The sequence below is a fragment of the Mercenaria mercenaria genome, chromosome 1 (assembly GCF_021730395.1).
Source record: "Mercenaria mercenaria strain notata chromosome 1, MADL_Memer_1, whole genome shotgun sequence".
Lineage (NCBI taxonomy): Eukaryota > Metazoa > Mollusca > Bivalvia > Venerida > Veneridae > Mercenaria > Mercenaria mercenaria.
In genome coordinates, this window is record NC_069361.1 from 92,394,796 (window position 1) to 92,419,268 (window position 24,473).

The 24,473-nt window shown below is 34.1% G+C and overlaps 1 protein-coding gene across 2 annotated transcripts in view; it reads left to right on the plus strand.

Annotated features, from left to right (window-relative positions):
• Nucleotides 1-2,255: 2,255 nt before the first annotated feature.
• LOC123530275 (alpha-mannosidase 2-like) overlaps nt 2,256-24,473 on the plus strand; it is a 48,560-nt gene continuing 26,342 nt past the window's right edge. Inside the window, exons 1-4 of one of the 2 annotated variants that reach the window (XM_053517483.1) lie at nt 2,256-2,350; nt 9,645-9,759; nt 12,029-12,206; nt 21,313-21,468. In XM_053517483.1, the coding sequence (XP_053373458.1) occupies nt 12,060-12,206; nt 21,313-21,468 (303 nt within the window). In that variant the 5' untranslated portion in view covers nt 2,256-2,350; nt 9,645-9,759; nt 12,029-12,059. Of the gene's footprint in view, nt 2,351-9,644; nt 9,760-11,635; nt 12,207-21,312; nt 21,469-24,473 lie in introns of those variants that run through there. The other variant, XM_045311049.2, reaches the window with a different exon arrangement.

A 24,473-nucleotide genomic window follows, 5' to 3' on the forward strand; every position in this document is an offset into this window, starting at 1 on the left:
CCGCTCTGTATCTCCTAAACCCCTTGGAGGATAATCATGAAACTAGGGTCAAATGATCACCTCATCAAGAATGTGCATAACCCATGAGTCAGCCATGTCGGCTCAAGGTCAAGGTCACAATTCAAGGTCAAAGTTTTGAGCCTTTGATTTCGTGACCGCTCTGTATCTCCTAAACCCCTTGGAGGATAATCATGAAACTTGGGTCAAATGATCACCTCATCAAGAATGTGCAGAACCCAAGAGTCAACCATGTTGGCTCAAGGTCAAGGTCACAACTCGAGGTCAAAGGTTTGAGCCTTCCGATTCATATCCACTCTGTATCTCCTAAACCCCTTGGAGGATAATCATGAAACTTGGGTCAAATGATCACCTTATCAAGACGATGTGCATAACTTATGAGCCAGCCATGTCGACTTAAGGTCAAGGTCATAGTCAAAGTCAAAGGTTTGAGCCTTCCATTTGTGTCCGCTCTGTATCTCCTAAACCCCTTGAAGGATTTTCATGAAACTTGGGTCAAATGATCACCCCATCAAGACGACATGCAAAACTCATGAGTCAGCAAAGTCAAGGTCACAGCTCTGGGTCAAATGTTTGAGCAGTCCATTTTGTGGCTGCTGTGTATCTCCTAAACCCCTTGAAAGAATTTCAAGAAACTTTGGTCAAAGGATCACCTCATCAAGGCGATGTGCAAAACTCACGAGTCGGCTTAAGGTCAAGGTCACAACTCCGGGTCTAATGTTTGAGCTTTCCATTTTGTGTCCGCTCTGTATCTCCTAAACCCCTTGAAGGATTTTCATGAAACTTAGATCAATTAACCACCACATCAAGACGATGTGCAGAACTCATGAGTCAGCCTTGTTGGCTCAAGGTCAAGGTCACAACTGAAGGTCAAATGTTTCAGCCTTCCATTTTATGTCTGCTCTCCATTTATCAAGACAATGTTCAGAATTCAAAATTCATCCCTGCCAGCTTAAGGTCAAAGTCACAACTCAATTGTTTAATGGTTCCACCATATACCATAAACCCTTTCACTATCCATAACAATGGCGGGAGATAGAGCTGACTTTCAGACTGCCTTGTTTTTATTGCGCTATTTTTTTTTCAATGCAATACTTTTTCTTTAAAAAAATGCACTTCTCTTTTTTATGTCGTTCCCACGACTTAGTATCTCGTTACCACGACATACGAAGTCGTTCCCTCGAGTTACTATCGGGAACGATATAAAAAAGAGAAGTGCAATTAAAAAAAGATTATACAAGTCACCTCTGTGCCACCGTACAGGATAAATTGTCGGTAGGAGATAAATAGCGTGGTCACAGAATGCATGCATGCAATGTTTCCGAAGTAAAAGAAAAACCCACATACTTGGCAAAATATCTGCCCTAGGGTGATGATTTGTCAACAAAATCCGCCATATTTACCGATAAACACAATTTTCACATTTGAACCACCGAACGACACCATTTACGTCTTACCCCCTGATATACATAAAGGACCACCAGTAGAAACAATAAGTAAAATATACCTTTCTAGTGTTTTTGAACAAACAATGGAATAGAAAAATGTCGCTCTATGTACAATATGCCTTTAAATCTGGCACATCGACGGTCTGGTGGGAATACCCTGTGCAGCGGATGAATTTGTGTTGTTAGCTGTTGGTTCTATTAAATAATGTAGAAACGATAGCAACGTATTACCTTGACAGGGTTTCAAGTCACAGGTTGGTCACCTGAGAATCGCGCACATACCGCGGAACAGAAAATGTGAAAACATACATTCTACATTTTTTTCAGGAATAATGATAAATGGATTGGACTGTTTCATGTATAGAAACCAGCGGATATAACATTGGTGGGGATACTGGGAGCAATAAAGAATGAATTGGTAAATAAGCGCATTGTGGGGTAGGTAAGAGCGGGTGTCTTCATCTTCCGGTGGATTGGGGTTTTGGGGCCTCCCCTTGAAAATGTTGATTTTTTTTTCGGCAAGAGATGCGTTCTCTTGCTATATTCCAGCGTTAATATATTTTTCCCTTGAAAGACATTGTGTCTGAAATCATTCGTCCGTGTGGGATGCGGAGAATACAGAATCCAGGAACGCTGGTTAGGTTAACTTCCCGCCGTTACACAACTGAAATACTGTTGAAAAACGGCGTTAAACCCAAAACAAACAAAATACTAGTGTAAACGTTATAGCGTAACCTGCATGGCTTTTTATTGGTTTTATGACTAAAACTATATCGTACAAGGTGTAGTTAAACATTGAATAGCCCGGTCATGTACAGTAATCCATTGTAATTCCGTTAGTCAGTCTGAAAAGAAAATGGGAATTATGTTAGGATAGTTTAAAGGTAAATACTTTATACAAAATATTTCATTACAGTCATTTGTTGAAAATCTTACTTATTACTGTAGTTATTATTTATGTAATATACCATTTTTCTAATAAATCTATCTGCAAAATAGCATATGTACAAGGATCTGGTATATGAAATATCACTTCAACTGTTATTAGATAAGGGAATGCTCACCTGCATAAAGTTAAAAGAACTCAAATATGATTTAGATCTACATCATTACATGTGACACATTGTAAACATGTAAAGCCAACAATTAATATTTGGGGTTATTGAAAATAAAATGCAGTATACTTTTGCAAAACAGGTATCAATATCCTAAAAATACTAATTTAAAGATAAAAGAGAAATAAGTTAACTTTCTTTATTTTCCTTTTTTTATATACAACAAAAATACGGCAAAAACGAAGCTCGACGTCAGTTTTACATGTTTTGCGTTCATAAATCGTTTGCCTCCGATGTGACGTCGAAATAAAAAAATTATATATCATTGGAGAGATAATTTTAATACAAAGTTGAAAAAAAAAAATTTTGCCGTATTTTTGTTGCATTTAAAAACGCTACTTAAAAATCTGTCAAGTACGTCATTTTGCGCTCTGCTGAAAAAAATGACGTTAGTGGTCATGTTTGAAGATATGCAGCTGCAAAATGGAGAATAACAGAAAACTGGAAAAAATACCAGTCAATCGATAACATTCCGTTGAAAATCGTTAGGTGGCGCATATTACCTTAAGCTAAAACACAGAATTTAGTTTGTTTACAAGGTAGTGCATACTCATAATAAGATCTGGTGATCAAGAAAGGCCATGTTCCAAAAATAAAAGAGTGAATTTCCCTTAATACATTAAACGTTAACGGTTACAGAAGTGGAGTTGCTTGCAATAAGGGCATTGATCAATTTTCAACTTGATATCTACGCAAAACAATGCATTTGGATATCGAAAAAAAAAACTAACCGGAATACGTATTTGTTAAAAATCTTAAAGATAAGATATGAGCGAGGTTGAAAAGTCAAATCGCTGAAAGAAAGTGTAAAGTAACTGGTGTCTATGCTAGATTAATGCTAAATAGTCAAAAACAATTGTTAAGAAACCGAAAAATTACTTCATTTTAATCATTTCAATATCATATTTTGTATTTAGAATTTGAAGACAAGAAAGTCAGTAAAAGGCAAATTATTTAAATATAATTATGAAATGCATTTGAAAACTTTCTGCTTTCCAACACCTTTAAATATTTCTTGAAGTCTTTTTCCTCCTGTATTTCCAAACTTTCAAATCATCGTACGTCACAAAACTTTCTAATAAATACACAGCAGGAATGTCAAGGATTAAAACTTAACATGAACAGAATTATCTTTATCTAAATGCCATTTAAAATGTGGTCTCGAATCTTTCACCATTCCACTGCTCTCATTTATGTAAAAATCGGGATCAAGCAAATTGTAAATGCAGTAAAGTCGAAACGTACTTTATTGAGAATGCAGTTCAAGGAAAACTTTATTTCAATATTTAACAAATATAATGCTCTATTAACAACAACATCTACTCTGATCTGTGAAGCAATCACTTTATATTCATATTGTGATTTGTATTTGCTATTGTTATCCAAAAAAAATATGACGGAAGTGCCTTACAACTGAAAGTGGAAATGACTTCGAGTCTGAAAATAGTCTGCGGTAGGTGATACTAGGTCAATAGTAATAATTTCCAGATATTGAAAACATATTTTTAATAGGAATAATTTGATAGATAGGAAACGTTCGATAGATTAAAAAAACGCACATATTTTGTCTCCCGCTGTATGTTAAGAGTTACCGTTCCTTCAGCGCAGTAATTCTTTTTGCAGTGAATCGCCGAGAAGCCGTGGGAAAATTAAAAAGCAAAAAAAAAAAAAAAAAAAAAAAAAAAAACAACAACAAACAAACAAACAAGAAATATCTTTAAAAATGATGGTCGGTGAATTGTAATAAGGAAAGAAGTTTATGAATTTTTCATCTAACATTCATCTTTCATCTAACATTTTTCAAATTGCAAAACTAAACACCGCACTTTAACAATTTAAATGGTTCTCTTTTAATTTTTCGCAAAGGTTTCGTAGGGTTGCAATTTTGTTTCGTTTATCCTTAGACGAATAATTACAGCAGTAGTTTGATGAAGATTCATGAAGCGGTTCATGAGAAGAGGCCATTAAACGTGTTTATATTTTTAGCTAAATTGGTCCCTCTCCCCATTTGTAGCAAACTAGCAGGAGACCTTACGATATTGTTACACATCGAGTTTGATAAAAATCCATTACATTTTAGTGGTTAATGCGAAGAAAGGCATATCTACTTTTAGCTATAGTGGTCCCTAATAGGGCCCAAGTTTCTATATAGATAAATTTGGAAGAGGACCTTATAATGATGCTCCAGACCAAGCTGTTCATGAGACGCTGTATAAAGGTACTTCTAGTTTTAGCTCTAGCAGCCCCTAAAAGGGGTCAAATGTCCCAGCTGAACAAAGTTGGCTGTGGGCCTAATAAAGATGCTATAAATCAAGTTTGATTAGAATACATGCGAAAAAATCAATTAAAGGATTTATTTATTTATTATTTTTATTTATTTCTAAAATAGGCCAACTGATCCCGCTTTAACAAATGCATATTGGCTATTCCTGAATCTTTGGACAATGACGTCACACCTATAAAAAAGTGAAGGTCAAGCAAAACATACATTGTAATTATTTCAATATTTCTGTTTCATAAGCAAAGTTAGACCGTAGTTATATCACATAGATAAACTGTATGCAGCGTAGCATCGTTTCAGTGTAATGAGATTCAGTCATTATATAACATATATATAATAAAACAGATTTTAACTTAGTTCAATATTTGCATACCATACTAAAGAAAAATATTCATATATAATAAATCAGTTAAATAATTTTTAACAAATATATCAAAGCAAACAAGTACTCATTTTAATATACAATCTGAATAAGTCACAAAAGCAGGAAACCTTTTCATATACAGACGACAATTGTAACAAGGAAAATCTTTTAAAAAGCACTTCTCTACATAAAAGACTCTTATCACACCCTTCTTCATGTGATACGTATACCGTATTCAGCTCTTTCTTTAATTTGATATATGTTGGTTTTTGAACAGGTTTTTATCATATTTATTAAACTTACTTATCATTTTGAGATATATCAATATTCTTGCTAAATATACTGAGCCAAAGTTAGCTTTAAAACTGTGAACAGCGTCGTTTAGAATAAACGCTTTGTCTACATTTCACTCAGCGTAGCACAATCAACAGAGTGAAAGAAATTGACACTCTCGTCCAATCAGGCAGAGTGTTGCATAAATCTTCCATTTTGATAAATTATCTATAATGCGTTATCAAGTAGTTTGATTTGCAAACTGAAGTCACGTGGCATAGGTAATGAAAACGAATTTAGACGGCGTTCGCCGAGAAAACAACAACATGTAAACAAGAAATATCTTTAAAAATGATGGTCGGCGAATTGTAATAAGGAAAGAAGTTTATGAATTTTTCATCTAACATTCATCTTTCATCTAACATTTTTCAAATTGCAAAACTAAACACCGCACTTTAACAATTTAAATGGTTCTCTTTTAATTTTTCGCAAAGGTTTCGTAGGGTTGCAATTTTGTTTCGTTTATCCTTAGACGAATAATTACAGCAGTAGTTCGATAGAGATTCATGAAGCGGTTCATGAGAAGAGGTCATTAAACGTGTTTATATTTTTAGCTAAATTGGTCACTATCCACATTTGAAGCAAAATAGCAGGAGAACCTACGATATTGTTACACATCGAGTTTGATAAAAATCCATTACATTTTAGTGGTTAATGCGAAGAAAGGCATATCTACTTTTAGCTATAGTGGTCCCTAATAGGGCCCAAGTTCCTATATAGATAAATTTGAAAGAGGACCTTATAATGAATTGATGCTCCAGACCAAGTATGACAAAGATCCACCAAGCTGTTCATGAGACGCTGTATAAAGGCATTTCTAGTTTTAGCTCTAGCAGCCCCTTAAAGGGGTCAAATGTCCCAGCTGAACAAAGTTGGCTGCGGACCTAATAAAGATGCTACAAATCAAGTTTGATTAGAATACATGAGAAAAAATCAATTAAAGAAATTTTATATTTATTATTTTTATTTATTTCTAAAATAGGCCAACTGATCCCGCTTTAACAATTGCATATTCGCTATTAAGAATCTTTGGACAATGACGTCACACCTATAAAAAGTGAAGGTCAAGCAAAACATACAAATGTAATTATTTCAATATTTCTGTTTCCTAAACAAAGTTTGACCGTACTCATATCACATAGATAAACTGTATGCAGCATACCTTCATTTCAGTGTAATGAGATTCAGTCATTATATAGCATATATATAATAAAACAGATTTCAACTGAGTTCAATATTTGCATACCATACTAAAGAAAAATATTCATATATAATAAATCAGTTAAATAATTTTCAACAAATATATCAAAGCAAACTAGTACTCATTTTAATATGCAATCTGAATAAGTCACAAAAGCAAGAAACCTTTTCATATACAGACGACAATTGTAACAAGGAAAATCTTTTAAAAAGCACTTCTCTACATAAAAGACTCTTATCACACCCCTACTCATGTGATACGCAGACCGTATTCAGCTCTTTCTTTAATTTGATATATTTTGGTATTTGAACAGGTTTTTATCATATTTATTAAACTTACTTATCTTTTTGCGATATATCAATATTCTTGCTAAATAGACTGAGCCAAAGTAAGCTTTAAAACTGTGAACAGCGTCGTTTAAGATAAACGCTTTGTCTACATTTCACTCAGCGTAGCACAATCAACAGAGTGAAAGAAATTGACACTCTCGTCCAATCAGGCAGAGTGTTGCATAAATCTTCCATTTTGATAAATTATCTATAATGCGTTATCAAGTAGTTTGATTTGCAAACTGAAGTCACGTGGCATAGGTAACGAAAACGAATTTAGACGGCGTTCGCCGAATAATCTAAACCACGTTTTCAAGACCAGTTTCAAGTAATCGACATGCTGTATTTAATCCACCAGACCAGGGTATAGCATCTAAGGTATTCACTACGTATAGAATGTCATGTTATGCCTCTGCAATGTTAATCCCAATGAGAAGAACGCGTCCATCCAATGCTGAGATAAATGTACTTACACGAAGACATCTCTTTTCTTATTGCATGCATGCTACCGCATCCCTATCCACAAACTATTAAATATTTTTATACGCTTAAAATGGGTTGTGCAACGCCCGGTGCTAGTTTTAAAAAGACGAAATTGAGGTATGGGAAGTTATGATTTTGTTAATTATGAGACAAGAAGAATTTTTCTCGAAAAAAAAGCAAAATGCTATTCGACACAAATATGATAATACATCATATGTGTAAAATATCTGTTTTGTAAGTTATGATTCGGCTCTATTATCACAAAAACTCAGGCGACAAGAAGCGTGAAAAAAGTATGAAATCAACAAAAATGGACGTTTCTGACCTCATATGCCTAATCTGAGGACATTTGATGCTTTTTATGATAACTCAACTGTTATAAAGTAACGAATATCAAAATTATTTGCTTCAAATCCTGCTTACGGGGACATAATTGACAAAAAAAAAATAATCGGGAATGGGGTTGCGCCCCGGGAATGGAGTTGCGCGTATACATCAATGGGGTTGCGCACCGGAAATGGAGTTGCTCATATACATCATAATGTATACGCGCAACTCCATTCCCGGGGCGCAACCCCATTCCCGATTTTTTTTTTGCCAATCTTTCCCCCAAAAGCAACATTTCATTTAAGTGTATGTAATATTCATGACTGTTTTACACGTGTTTGATCATTAGAAGCGTCACCTTTCCAGAAAGAAGGCACAAGAGTTAGAAAATTGGCATTTTTCATGATTTCATGCTTTTTTGACAGTTCTAGCCAGCAGAATTTTCGTGATAACAGAGCTGATTCTTAAATTAATAAGCTGGTATTTCACACATATGATCTTTATTCATTTTTGTGTCAAATAGCATTTTGCTTTTCTCGAAAACATTCGTAAATGTGTCATTATTTACAAAAACAAAAACCCACCTACCTCGATTTTGTATATATTGATGCGCAACTCCGGCTACGGAAGTCGCGCAACCCATTTTTAGCGTATTCCCAGCGGGAATTGGATTGCGCGTTTACCACCCGTGAGGTGGGTTTTTGTTTTTGTAAATAACGACACATTTACGAGTGTTTTCGAAAAAAGCAAAATGCTATTCGACACAAAATTGAACAAATATCATATGTTTGAAATATCAAATTATTAATTTAAGAATCAGCCATGACATCACGAAAACTCTGCTGGCTGTAACTGTCAAAAAAAGTATGGAATCATGAAAAATGCTAGTTTTCTAACTCTTGTGCCTTTTTCCCGGAAATGTGACGCTTCTAACGATTAAAAACGTGTAAAAAGTCATGAATATTACATACACTTGAATGAAATGTTGCTTTTGGGGGAAAGATTGGCAAACAAACAATCGGGAATGGAGTTGCGCGTATATATTATATACATTATGATGTATACTAGCAACTCCATTCCCGGTGCGCAACCACATTCCCGATGATTTTTTGTCAATTATGTCCCCGTAAGCAGGATTTGAAGCAAATGATTTTGATATCCGTTATTTCATAACAGATTAGTTATCATAAAATTATCAGATGTCCTCAGATTAGGCATATGAGGTCAGAAACTGCCATTTTTGTTGATTTCATACTTTTTTCACGCTTCCTGTCGCCAGAGTTTTTGTGATAACAGAGCCGAATCATAAATTACAAACCAGATATTTTACATATATGATGTATTATCATATTTGTGTCGAATAGCATTTTCCTTTTTTCGAGAAAAATTCTTCTTGTCTCATACTAAGCAAAATCATAACTTCACATACCTTAAATTTCGTCTTTTTTACGCGCAACACCAGCACCGGACGTTGCGCAACTCATTTTAAGCATATTCCCAGCGGGAATTGGATTGCGCGTTTACCACCCGTGTCTCAGAGATCCATAGGGAATGAGAAGATAACCGTTTTATATGATTGTTTGACGTAGTAAATCCATTTAGTATGAGTCCCTGTTGAATGACAAAAAATATTAGGCAAAGTTCGAAGCAAGCTGAGAAAGTCCCCCAAGCTCCGTTTGATTTGTATATGAAGATTTTATTTTCATCATTTATGTATAATATAGGTAACTGTATATGCATTACAGAACGAGCACAGACACGGATGCTAGGGAAGGGGTTATAACAGAAACTGTTACAGCAGATTTAAAACCATACACGCAACAACTGACTGAGCTACCCGTCAGACTTTGGATTAAACAGGTATTGGTGGGGTGGGGGCTGTTATGCTGTATCAACATACCCGCGTGTTAGGGATTTGTAGCAATGTATTCCACAAATAATACCATAAGTATTTGCGGACATACACGTTCAGACAATATAATAATAATTGTCCGGCCAATAAGTTGAAATTTGTTAATCATTATAAAATTTTGGCTCACAAAACACGGACAATGTATATACCAAAACCAACTAGTCAAAATAAGAGTTTTATAATCTTCGGACAAGGCTATAAGTAATAAAATAATTCAATAGATTATTAATAAATTGGCTTAATCATCACAGTGATGATTTTCACAAAGTTGAAAACAAATCACTAGGATGACACTTCCATATTGAACAGTTTATTTTCAGCATATGTAGTTCATCGACAGTTAATATTATGAATTGAACAATTTATTTCCAGTGCATGTAGTTCATCATTAGTTACCGATTATATCCTGTACAGTTTATTACTAGTATGTTTAGTACATTATCAGTTTTGTATACCGTAGATTTTTGATGCGGCGTGGCATGTTGTTGCTGCAGTAATTTTGCAAGCAGCACGTGCTAACTAAAGCGTACAGCGGCATGGTGCGACATTTTGAAGCTGAAATATAGCAAATTTGTTATAAAAGCATGGTTACAATAATATGAATCATTATTACATACTCATATAACTCCGTTAAGTTTCAACGGAACCTTAACCTTAAGCTTGCTGGCGGCAAGTGATTCTGCCTTTGCGGCCAGTGCAGACCAAGATGAATCCGCCATGCAGGCTGATCATGGTCTGCACTGTTTGCTATTCAGACAGTAAATTTTCAGCGAACACCCCTTCTTGCCCAATAGAGTATTGCCCAATTTGAATGATGGACCAGTCCATTTTAGAAATTTAGCAGCGTAAAGGTTAACAGCCATTGGCAAAACTTTCTATGGATGCGTTCTAGGTTGTCTGCTTTTAAAAAACCCAATTTTCACAACCATAGTTTAACACAGATAAAACGTATGAATCAAATGGGTTAAACATTATATATTTACATGTACTTCCATATTTCTAGTAACACTAAACAGAGAATTCATAGCGCTTATACCTTAAATTGCCGGCTAATGTTCTCGTGGCATGAATAAAAGACCCATCAAATGAAAAAATAACCCCTAAGTAACTGAAAGTGCTAACAATTTCTGTTTCTCTAGCAGCGTAATACCATTTAATTCTTTTTCCTTGATTTACCCCCTTTTCTGAAAACGACATTTTTTGTTTTCTCTATGTTTGCATTTAAATTCCATTTCTTACAATAAGTTTCTAAATTGTCCAATTGTAACCTCTTAAATTGTAACCTCTCTAGTAGGAGAAAACAACACCGCGTCGTCAGCGAATAATAATAAGTAAATTGACAATTGATCTAAAGTAATGAACTTCAATGTTGTTTAGGAATCGGAGAGGTTACCTCCCCTTGTAATAAACCAAAGTTCGATTGAAAAAGTCTGACAATGTATATATTCATATGTTCTACACAAAATTTAATAATATCGTATATTGAGCGAATAACGGTCAATACCAGATTTTATCAGTTTATACCATAAACCGTTCCTATCTATTAAATCATATGCTTTCTTGTTATCTATAAAACAGCACATTGAATATTATTTGTCTTTCAATTGCTTTTCAATAAGAGAATTCAATCGATAGTACTGTAATTTGATCAGGATGGGAAGGAACCTTTTGTAAACGACCTGTCCTCTGCGAAGTTCAAATAAAGAATGTAAAATTTTGTCAATACACAAAGCCGTAAAAACCCCGTGGGGTTAAAACTTGTAAACTACTAGTATTTGAACTGATATGAATATAAATATTTGATTTTAATTATTATACATACGCGGGTAACATTGGGCAGGACAATTAAATGAATTTATTTCTCAGTTGAACATCAATTGGTGTAAATTAAAACGGATAAAATATATTAATAATTGAGTTATCAGGTGAAGAAAATATTTGGAAATTCTTGACCAGTTCATTGTTCTTGAAAATACATGTTTTTAACAGTCGAAATGTTGATAAATCCTCAAAAGCAGGAAGTTGAAAATTTAGTTAAGATGAAACAGGATGAGCAACTAAATATACGCTTTCCTGTCCTAAAGATATAGATAAATTTCACATAGAGACGAGTAAAAAGTGGTGCATTATTGAGGTATAAATAAATTCCCTGATGTCTGGTCGGATGTATAGACCTGGGAACCAGCAACGTGCAAGCAGTTCTACATCTGATTGTAGGTGCAATGTTGTGCTGATATATCAGTCAGGAATGAGATCTATACTGAGATACATACCTCGAAAATGCCGTCGTCTGCTGATTGTGTGCATGCTGTTAACGCTGACAACACTGGTCCTACTTTCATTACACAGAGAAATACAGAATTCGGAATGGACATCAGAGCATATTTTTGAGAAGGTAAGTTGAGTTTAGTTACAGACAGATATTTTTAGTATAGGCATGTTATTTTTAGGACGCATGCGTTCGTGGTTAGCTGATAAGCTGCGCGTTTATCATGCTACTGTTCGTATGAAAAGTATCCGTATTCACTTCAAAGGCAAAGGAAAATGTAATAAAGTAAATAAACTCCTGGGCAAAATGAAATAAAACAATAGCGATTATACACATCTGTGAAAAGAATCGTGTCTTTCATACATTTTTCACAGAAAGTTTCAATTATTGAGTAAAAACGAATAAAGAACGATAGCTGCTGTGAGTATAGCCCATACACAGGTGCTAGATCAGAAAAAAAGAGAGGAGGGGTATAGGAAGAGATACAGAAAGAAATTAAGATTATCATAAAAATAACAACAAGAATAAAAGCAGAATTATTTACAGCACAATTCTCTTGTGTATACGTAGACTAGCCAAGTGTATACGCTATTTGAATAGTCTCGTTAGAATGACAGAATGCAAGACCGGCATATCGCGCCTTTTAGACGTAAAATTTACCTTTAAATCATTTTAAATTCGGCTGTCTCCGTACATGAGCCGTTAAATGCAAGACCGACTTATCGCGCTTTTTAGACGAATAATTTACCTATATATCGATACGCGTTCGTTCTCACAGAGATAAGCTATTCTTGCTCTCACCGATACCTGGAACTTTATCGTCTCATTGACCAATCGCGCGTTGCCAAGCCTCGCTGCATATTCCAAAATGTGCCGATATTCCTCCGAAATGTGGCGTGCGTATTTAAAATGATAACAGGTAAGGGTTAGACTAGCTCCTAGACTATGATATATTTTTTTTTACATTTTTATGATAAAATGTAGTGAACTGAGCCAGTCTATATCCTATGTCCAATATCCTCTGTGAAAATCTTAAAAATAAACTGGCTTTTGTCTCTATGAAATTGAAGTAAAAAAAAAGGGGAAAATGTAGAAATATATTATTATCAGTCTAGTAGCTAGTCTAGGTAAGGGTAGATTTGCACCCAAAACGCAGTCATAGAGCCATGCATCGCAAAGTAGGCCCACAACAAAATGAAGCTGTAACAGAAAAAAAATATAGGCGGGTTGCTTCAAAAATCCAACAACAAGTACATTAGAAATAAATGCAAAATAGAGAAAAATGGGGATGGGGTAGTAAGGGGTAGATAAAGGGTCGGATGTTGGGGAAAGATAGAGCAAGGATGAATATTCAACAGGAAAAGTCACGTTCCTTAAACGCAGTACTGTAAACCTAGAATTGTTTTCTCGCTTTTTAAATTAGCGCCTTTCGCGTGTAGTATATTTCCGTGAAATTAATTAGCCGCGAAAAACTCTGCTGTAACAAAAACGCGAAAGATTCTAGCTGTAGCTTATATAGATCGCTAAAAATGGTTCTGTGCTTACACATACCTGGATATTAATAATTCATATTCAAGTACCGTAGTGCACAAATCCACATTATTTCAATTGATTTACAATTAACTTATTTATGAAGCAACAGCATTTTCAATATCGATCCGTAAGGCAAACAGGGGATAAAAACAAAAACAATATGCATTTATCGAACGACATATACATGCAATTTTCAGTCGGCAGCCAATACGATACATTTAAGTAAAATATTGTGTCTATTTGAGATTAAATATAAATGGAACAGTGCACATAAAGATACATTCCGCACCGGTCTAATAGCAAAATTACCCGAATTAAATAATATTGTTGATAATATTGATTGTACAAAAAGAGAATCTATAGTGGACGCAACTTGACCCCGATGGTTGACCTTTGCATTATAATACATAATGAGGCACAACCTATTTTTGAAAAGGAGTGTACGTAAAATACGATCTGCACGAGAAAAATGAAATATAGATTTGTGTAAATATAAATTAGTGTATTCGAAAATTTTAACTGATCAAATGAAAGTATATATACTTTGATACTGCACTGTTTACAAATTAATTCCATATAAATATACACGGATACCCTAAGCACCCTTGATTTCTACAATGAAATAGTCGATATGAATAATCAGCCTAAGGTCAACCATCGCGGTCAAGTTGCGACTACTATATAAACAACGTTTTAAATGGGTTTACATCTGTTATTCGTAATATAGCAGATCCATTGTTTGCAAAATGTTGTAGTTTCAATAATAGTGTACATTTTGATGACAAATCCTGTGTTAATAATTCTGATTGGTTTGACCGAGAATGTAAAAATGCAAGAGATGTTTATTTAGAAGCATTACGGGTATTTAATATTTGTAAGAATGACAGTAGCAGAGATCATTTATGTGCATATAAAAAGGAGTATAAAGATATTATACGTAGAAAGAAAATATTGTATTATAATAAAAAAATGTCAGAAATAGAAAAATTGAAACATAGTAAACCGAAACAGTTTTGGAAATACTTTAAAAGTAAATCTACCACAGGGAATAATAGCATACCGATAGATGTATTTAAGGAATATTTTGCAAATATTAGTAATGATATTTTTAATTGTACAAAATTAATGATGATGCTGAAACTTTTTGTAATGACCATAATTTTGATGATAAAAATACTCCATTTGAGGAACTTGATCAACCAATTACAATCAATGAAATTTTAAATGCTGTTAAATTGTTGAAACGAGGTAAAGCTCTTGGGAGTGACTGTTTAACGAATGAATATTTTATTGAAAGTATTGATATAATAGGTGCTCATGTATGTGATTTATTTAATGCTGTGTTAAACTCAGGATTTTACCCTGAGAAATGGACAGAGGGTGTCATCATACCTCTTCACAAAAAAAGGCAGTACTGGTGACGTCAATGATTATAGAGGAATAACATTAGTCAGTTGTCTATCAAAATTATTTACAACTGCACTTAATATTCGAATTGAATCATTTTGTGAAAGTAACAATATTGTCTCAGATGCCCAGTTTGGTTTTCGGAAAGGGCGGTCTACAGTAGATGCTATATTTGTGCTTATGTCTTTAATACAAAAGTATCTCAATGAAAATAAACGGTTGTATGTTGTTTTTGTCGATATGATGAAGTGTTTTGATAGCATATATAGAAATGCATTGTGGTTGAAATTGTACAAAATTGGTATACAAGGAAAATTACTTAGAATTATACGGGATATGTATCAAAAAGTTAAATCTTGTGTGAAATCTTGTTCTAGTTACATGTATTCTGATTATTTTCAATATGCTGTTGGATTAAGACAAGGGGAGGTAATCTCCCCAATTTTATTCTCTCTCTTCGTAGAGGACTTAGAACTTTATTTACAAAGTAATATGGACGCTGGTCTTTCATTCGATGATATTGTTTTAATTATGTTGCTTTTTGCTGATGATGTGGCCATTTTAGGCAAGTCTCCTTTTGAACTACAAAATCATTTGGATCTTTTACATATATATTGCAGCACTTGGGGATTAAAGGTTAATACAACGAAAACAAAAGTAATGGTTTTTCGTAAGCGTGGGCGATTATTACCCGCAGAACACTGGACCTATGATGGCCATAACCTAGATGTTGTGAACGATTTTAACTACCTTGGTACTGTTTTTAATTATACAGGCAATTTTGCATTAAATCAAGAACAGAACAGAACAGAACAGAACATTTTATTTAGGATTTAAACTTTACAGTTTCTCATCCATAAACATAATCACTAATACATATACAAGGTCAAAATATATAGTTACATATAATAGAGGATGATATGTAAACAAAACTGCATCCATATTTATATACAAATATTCTCAGTTACTACATTTGTATGTTTCTTAAAACATTTTCACGAACTACTAAGGCTTTTTCAACATATGTACACAAATTGTATAAAATCTTTCTCTTATTGCATGTCAACATTTCAACAAATTTAAACATACTGGGTCTTTTTGTATAATATTTCGGTAAAAGAGTCTTTCTTATATCTTTATACTTATCACAAATACAAATAAAATGATACTCGTCTTCTATACTACCATTTCCACATATCAGACAAACTCGTTCATTTCTTTCTAACCTATTTCGGCCTTATCTCGCACTTTCTATTCTTAGACAATGTGCTGAAACCCGCAATCTAGTTAACAACGTTCTATGTTTATTATTCTTTATTACATCTAAATATTTTTCATGCTCAAAAGTATTTTTAATAGCCTTGTAAACCGTCAGTACAGAGCTGTTATTTATACCTTGAAACCATTCTTGTTGAAAACAATCAATTAACTTTTGTTTAAAAACAATAACAAAACGTTTATGATCAACACAATAAGGGTTGTCCCATACGTACCCATAGCCGCTTTTATATAATAAGTTTTTAACATTTGTCAACCAATTTTTCTTATTTTTAAAACAATCATCATATATACAGGCATAGACAGCTTTCAGAATACAATTGTCTGTATCTAATACTTTAAACCAATACTTCAATATTCTTATAAACCTATTTATGTACAATGGATACCTTCCAAGCTCCCCATACACAGCTACATTGCTTGTTGATAATTTAACGTTTAAAATCCTCTTACAAAATTTCAAGTGGATTCTTTCTATTTCCTTTGATTTCGTATATCCCCATATTTCACATGAATAGTTTAAAATAGACGTAATAAAAGAATCAAACAATTGACAATATGTTTTTAATGAAAAATCAAACATTCTCAAGTTATGCAAAAGTATATTCATAGCCTTTAAAGCTTTTCCAGACAACATTTGCTGATTGCTACTGAAACCTCCAAAACAACTAAATACAACACCCAAGTAATTGAACTCATTCACTACCTCTAATTGATTTCCATCATAATACCAGGCCTCTTTCCTTGTTAAATTGCCCCTTTTACGAAAAACCATAATCTTGGTTTTATCTGTATTAACTTTTAATCCCCACTTATCACAATATGATTTTAAAACATTAAAACTATCTTGTAATTCCTCCGGAGTTTCCGCCAGAAGAGCCATATCATCTGCGTACAACAATAAAATAAGGGTAATATCTTTTAACGACAATACATTATTCGCATTACAATGAAAAAATAATTCAATGTCTTCTATAAATAATGAATAAAAAAGTGGCGAACATATTTCACCTTGCTTTAAACCGATAGCGATGTCCATGAAGTCAGAGTATTGTTCACAATGTTTAATTTTGCATCTCACTTGGTCATACATTGAGCGCACAATTTTCAACATTTTCCCATTTATACCAAGTTTATACAGTTTAAACCAGAGTGCATTTCTATATATAGAATCAAAACACTTACACATATCAATGAACCCGCAATATAAACGTTTACCATTATTCATGTAATGTTCAATTACCGAGTGTAGAGCAAAAATTGCATCAACTGTAGAATAGCCCTTCTTAAAACCGAACTGGGCATCTGAAATTACATTATTTCTGTCACTCCATTCGTACAGTCGTTTATTGATTACTGCGCTAAATAATTTGGATAATGTGCTTATTAACGTTATACCTCTGAAATTGCCAACATTACTGTCGTCTCCCTTTTTAAACACTGGTACTATAATACCTTCCATCCAGTTTTTGGGAAAATGACCGGATCTAAATATTAAGTTGAATAAGTCTACAATATGAGATATCAATATGTCACCAGCTTCTATAAAATACTCGTTTAACAAATTGTCATTACCAGGGGACTTATTTCTTTTTAAATCGCTTATGCACCTCCGTACTTCCGTTATTGATATATCTACATCAAGCTCCTCAAATATTTAAATAATTAAATCAAGAGTATTTGAAAGGTAAAGCGTTAAAAGCATTAAAAGCATTAAATACGTTATTTTTTAATTGTAAAAAGTTCAACTTAAAACCAAAGACATTATGCCAGTTATTCGATGCTTTTGTCGGCTCTATTTTAGGATACGGATCTGAAATATGGGGTTATACTAAGTCTAAGGAATTGGAAAGAATACATCTGAAATTTTGTAAAAGATTATTAAATGTTAGAATAAATACATGCTCAGCAGCTGTTTACGGTGAGCTTGGTAGATACCCGTTGTATGTATCTCGTTATGTTAAAATTATTAAATATTGGTGTAAAGTTAGAAATTCCAAAAACATTATTTTAGCAACTTTGTATAAAGAAGGTTTAAATGATTGTAACAGAGGAAATAAAAACTGGGTATCAAACGTCAAAAAGTTGTTAAGTGACTATGGTTTCTCAGATGTTTTTAATGAAGATTACTTTGTGGACCCCAAATTTTGTTTCCTAATGTTTTTAAATGTAGAGTTGTAGATACTTTCAAGCAAAAATGGGCTGGTACATTGGATCGAAGTACAGTACTTAGTAACTATAATCATTGTAAATCTGTTCATTGCTATGTGAACTATCTTGATATATTACCACGAAATTATAGAGTTTATTTTTGTCGATTGAGAGTCTCTGCGCACCCCCTTAGAATACAAACTGGAAGATATGCAAGTAATAACATTCCACACGAACAGAGATATTGTCAATGTTGTAACCTTTGAGATTTAGAGGATGAATATCAGTTCGTATGTGTATGTCCATGTTTTCAAGATATACGTAAAAAATACTTGAAAAAATATTATTATGTTAAACCGTCTATGTATAAAATCCAATTACTTAAGAGTTAAAACAGAACGGTCTTGATATATATATCCAAATATATCAAAGAAGCTATGTCATTAAGAAACGCAATTTTTAATTCCCAATAGAGTATACATAGATAATTGTTCAGCCTCAGTAACAGTTCAATGTGTGTGTTCTTTGTGTTTTGTTTTATATATTCATTTGCCCTGTACATATTCACGTGATTATGATTACTATTTATATTGTATGTAGACAAGACGATGTACTTATGTATAAGTCTGGAATAAAACATTCTGTTCTGTTCTGTTCTGTTCTGTTCTGCTAAGTGTGGAAACAGTAAATTACTGACTGTCAATAATTGGAGGTGTGAACAACCGTTGATATGGATGAAAAGGATTAGGGTGCATTTATAATTGAAGGGTACAATAAAACTGAATGTTTTCGAGAATACTATAAATGCAGCTATGCAGTGATACTTACCTTATTATACTAAATATGTTCACTTGCGACTTCATATTCGCGGGATTGGCGATGGATATGATTCCGCGAAGATTTGTATCCGCGAAAATGTTCATGTTTTGAAAAACACGAAATATAGTATCCGCGAACATTTCTAGGTTTACAGTATTCCTACAACAACGCAGACACACACGCACACAGACAAACATACACATGCACGCACGCACACACACACACACACACACAAGCAGGAAAAAGCAACAGTCGGGCACCGCCTAGGGACGGCTGGCGGACAAAATTATGGTGGGGTGGGCACGATTACAGGAAGCAATTACAAGGAAGCTCAAATGCAAAGGGAAGGGATGGGATGGGGCGATGGGGGTAATAGGAGTAGTGAGGAGAAAGAGGAAAGAAACGCTAACAACAAACAAGATAACATACACAACACAAAGAACGAGACGGACAGAAACAAGTTGAAAACAGGGGCACCGCCTTGGAACGGTCAGTAACCTATAAAAAGGAAACTGGGGGTTTAAACGCGTTTAGGGCATGCCAACCTCACACTTGCTTTATTTTCAACAAGTTAGACAAGACAGTGTAAATAAAATCACTCCCCGCTGAGAAAGTCATTATATAACTACAGGCCTGGTCTGATTTAGATTTAATTTATTTCGCTGATAATTTTTTTGACAGTTATCCACATAGAACAGTGGAAGTAAACAACAGTTTGCGTTAGGTTTAGTTGGTTCTCAGCTTGCCAACTATGACTGCATAGAAATCATGGTTAAATAACCTCTATGGTACTCGAAACCTTCGCTCTTTTTCGTTGTTTTCAATCAAAAATCTTATCGTAATATCAATCCGTGGAAATAATAATAATCAATGACGTAACAACGAACTTATAATATTTTTTTTTGGGGGGATTTAACGTCGCACGGACACATGATAGGTCATATGGCGACTTTCCAGCTTTAATGGTGGAGGAAGACCCCAGGTGCCCCTCCGTGCATTATTTCATCACGAGCGGGCACCTGGGTAGAACCACCGACCTTCCGTAAGCCAGCTGGATGGCTTCCTCACATATAGAATTCAACGCCCCGAGTGAGGCTCGAACCCGCATCGATGAGGGGCAAGTGATTTGAAGTCAGCGACCTTAACCACTCGGCCACGGAATATGATTGGTAAACAGTTGTGTTGAACACTTGTGGTAAATCAGACTAATTTTGGAATTCAGACATACCCTGTAAATGTATATGTTCGGTGCCATCAGCGGCGCAAAATCGTAAAAATATACTGAAGAACTTTGCCTATTTATTAATTCAATAAATTTATGTGTATTTCATAACATTTAAAAAGAGGGTTATGGTAAATTTTTGAAAGATGAAAATGTCGTTAACAATTTAATTATTCACGCAGGCACGCACGCGCGCACGCGCGCACACACGCACAATAAAAAACAACCTTAGATGATTTGTTAAGTATAAAGGCAAGACCTCTGTATAAAGTATAAAAAGTCATTACGACATGTGGTAGCAGTTTAAATGGACACGTTTATTGAAATGATACTTGTATTTCGCAAGATCTTGCCTTAATTTTTTAAATATTCAAAGCCTGCCCGCTAAGCTCAATAGGGAGAGCGCAGATCTATGGATTGCATGGTCGTGAGTTCGATCCTTGGGCGAGGCGTGACGATTTGATAAAAAACATCGTATCTGAAATCATTCGTTACTTGCGGGGAACAGGTTTGTACTGGTATAGTACATAACTGGTTACGTTAACTGCCCGCCGTTACATAACTGAAATACTGTTGAAAAACGGAGTTAAACCGAAACAAAACCAAAAAATAAATGAATTTGTAAATAGTGCGGACTTACTTTAGTTGGATTTCTATTATCAACTACTATCAACTTCTAAAAAAAGAAGAGTTAAACACATTTAGAACTAAATACCTAGGCAACCTCGTAAAAGTATACCAAAGTTTCGTCACAAGTATCAGCTAGGAACTATTTGTCCTTATAATTTTGTAAAACGTTTATTTTTTATCTTAAAATTTTAGGTGCATGACCCATTTGGCAGCCGGCACGAGCGTAAGTGTATTGTACAACATTATTTTAAAGAAGAAGCGTTGGCAGATACCCATCTCTCCGCGCTGCAGAGAAATGAAGAGAGAGCCCAATGTTTTATTGGCGAAGATGTCAATGTCGATATACAGGTATTTTCTATTGCCTTTTGTAATACAGATATGAGAATTAAAGCTGCCTAAATATGCCTATCAGTTTATGTTTGTGTTTTGCATAATCGTTACGTATCAGAATCAAACAAGGAAATTCATTGATGCAAGCATCAAAGACGCCGCCAAGTGTTGTGTCTGAAGTACGTTTATTGCAATATGAGAAATCACCTTATCATTACTTTATTAGTCTGGCCGGCTACAAATTATCAACATTAGCACATGAAACAATATATTTTATAAACTGTTTAAAACATGAAGAATAAACATGACAGAAAAGTATTACCATGCAATACAAATCCTCTGCTTGCAATGACATTGACATTTCGAGTAGGTGGTCCCTTTACATACAAAATTAAAGTTATTATTTCACTAAGGCCAGCACCTGTGAAATCTTATATGCAGGAGCGTATGTATGAAGTTTCACAGAAATGCAGTTTATTGGAAAATGAGGTTATGTTAAAAGATAATTATTTCAAAGTTGTGGTTCACAGAAACCATTATTTTTATTATCATGTAATGTAATGAGTGTTTTCTATTCATTGATGAAGTTTCATAGACCTTAGTCACCTACATTATAGATTTAAGAATGCAGATTATACACAGCATTTTACTGTTTCCGTTGTCAAAACAACCAAAAATATTGTCCATGTAACATGAGTAATCTCTATTTTGCCCCTATTCACAAAGCATGAATCTTTCTTGTATACTTTTGGAATATCATAGAATTCATTTTTTTTTTCGGACGAACGATTAACTTGAAGTCCTCGTTGAACCGTAAATAAGACAAAAGGTTAAAAATAAATTAACAGCGGCACTTCCTTCGTTCATTTCAACATATATATGCTTATTGATTCCTTTATTTAATTTGTTAATACGTTTTACAATGAATTTTATGCAGGCAAAGTGTAATTTTCCGTATTTTTATTTTTAAATATTCTCTTCTTGAAGTTACTGAAATGGTATTGTAAAATACATGAATGCTCACTTGTCCGCAATTCACATGTTGCGGTATATCTGCGGTGTGTTCTATTAATAGAAAATGAGATAGGTAAGTAGGTCATGCTAAGATCAGAAATAGAAAACTTGACTTACAGAGTAACCTCCCATATCAATAATTCGGATCAACATTTTGACGAAATTGTAAATAAAAAAATCTTTTCTGCTCTATAAATAAGGAGAGGAAAGACAGATAACATTGTTTTATATCACATAATAAGTTGCATTACATACATTTTTTATGTTTTCTTTTTGCCATTTTTTTGTTTATTCACTAAAATCTATTGTGCATTATCGTTGGTCATTTTAAAAACTATTCACTGTGTTCAGTTTATCACTCCGAAACTATTCATTACCATCTTTACAGGGTCCGAAATAAAAGTGTATCCCATATACTCGACGCCGCCTCCTGGGCGGCGTCGAATGAGCCGCACCATAAGAAAACCAAAATAGTGCATTTGCGACCAGCATGGATCCAGACCAGCCTGCGCATCCGCACAGTCTGGTCAGGATTCATGCTGTTTGCTAACGGTTTCTCTAATTGCAATAGAGTGGCTATAGAGTTGAAAAAAGCAATCACTTTATGCGTTGTATGTACTGTGAGTCCCGTTCTGTTGACAATGTACTACATAAAATGAAAATAAATATCATGTGGATATGACGATAAGAAATGGACAGGGCTAAACAGAATTTTATCAAGGCTTACAAGTATACTGATACCAACGTGTTCCATTGACATTCTATTCCTTCAGAACATCTAAGCAGCAGTTCGCGAGTTATGTTTGGTTTCTTCAAACCTCAGCGCTTTCAGCTGAGAAGTAAATAAAGCATCAATGCAATATTTTCACATCTAATGGACCAGTAGATTATGGTATGTTTTAACAATTGTGTATGCCGATATAAAACATTTACAAGAAGCATTTTTATTCTATTTTTTGTGCGTATTCCTAACATACATCGACAGTATAAACTCTCTCAATCTACATGATTTATTCAAGAAAAAGTATGTATTCGTTTTAAAGCAAAAACCTTTGAAATACATACATATGTGAAACACAAACCTATTTAATCGCATAGTTATTTGCATTTGAAATTTCGGTATAACTGAAATATGTGACAAAAGGAAATGTAACTCTGACCAGACATGTAGAGCAGAAATATGAAAGGGATGTTTTCACGTATTTGGTTAAGTACACAAACGCCATTTTTTTTCTGAGAAAAAATGTAATCTAGTTTTTTTCACACATTTTTCATCTTACAGTTTTCGTCTGAATTTTTCGTACATGATTTTAACTGGACTATTTGAAAATTTTCAGATAGTAAAGGTTTTGTTGTTACTCTTTCGCCGGCGTCGGCGTCCGCATTACAAAAGTTCTGCATGAAAGCACGTTTCTCAAAAACTAGTAGGTCACATGTTTTCAAACGTCACACATGTTTCTCACAGGGCTAACACAACACTAGCTTTCATTTTGTAAAATCGTTCCCCTTTTTCAACTTAGAAATTTTGATTAAGGTTTTGCATAAAAGCGGGTTGGTCAAGTACTTTCAAACTTCACAAATATCCCCAGCATCATGAGATGACTTTATGGGACAAGTAGAATAAGTAGCTTTCATTGTGTCAGAATTATACTCCTTTTCAATTTAGAAATGTGGTTTAAAGTTTTGCATGTCATGCAGAGGGTTTATCAGGAATTTTTAAGATCCCCTCCAATATTTCTTGTATCATGGGATGACCTCGCATGGCAAGTTTCATTATTCTGTTTTACATACTGACATAATAATGTCCCCTTTTCAGCTTTAAAAAATTTGCTAAAGCTTTTGTATGTAATCAAATTTTAGGTGGAATGCTACAAATAACAGCGCGATATGCTTAGACAGGTGTTGTTTAGAGTATGAACTTATTAATTGACACTGTTAGGTAAATAAAAATAGCAGCAGGACTTTTATATTTACATTATGAGTAGCTGCCGAACAGGGGGAACAGCTGG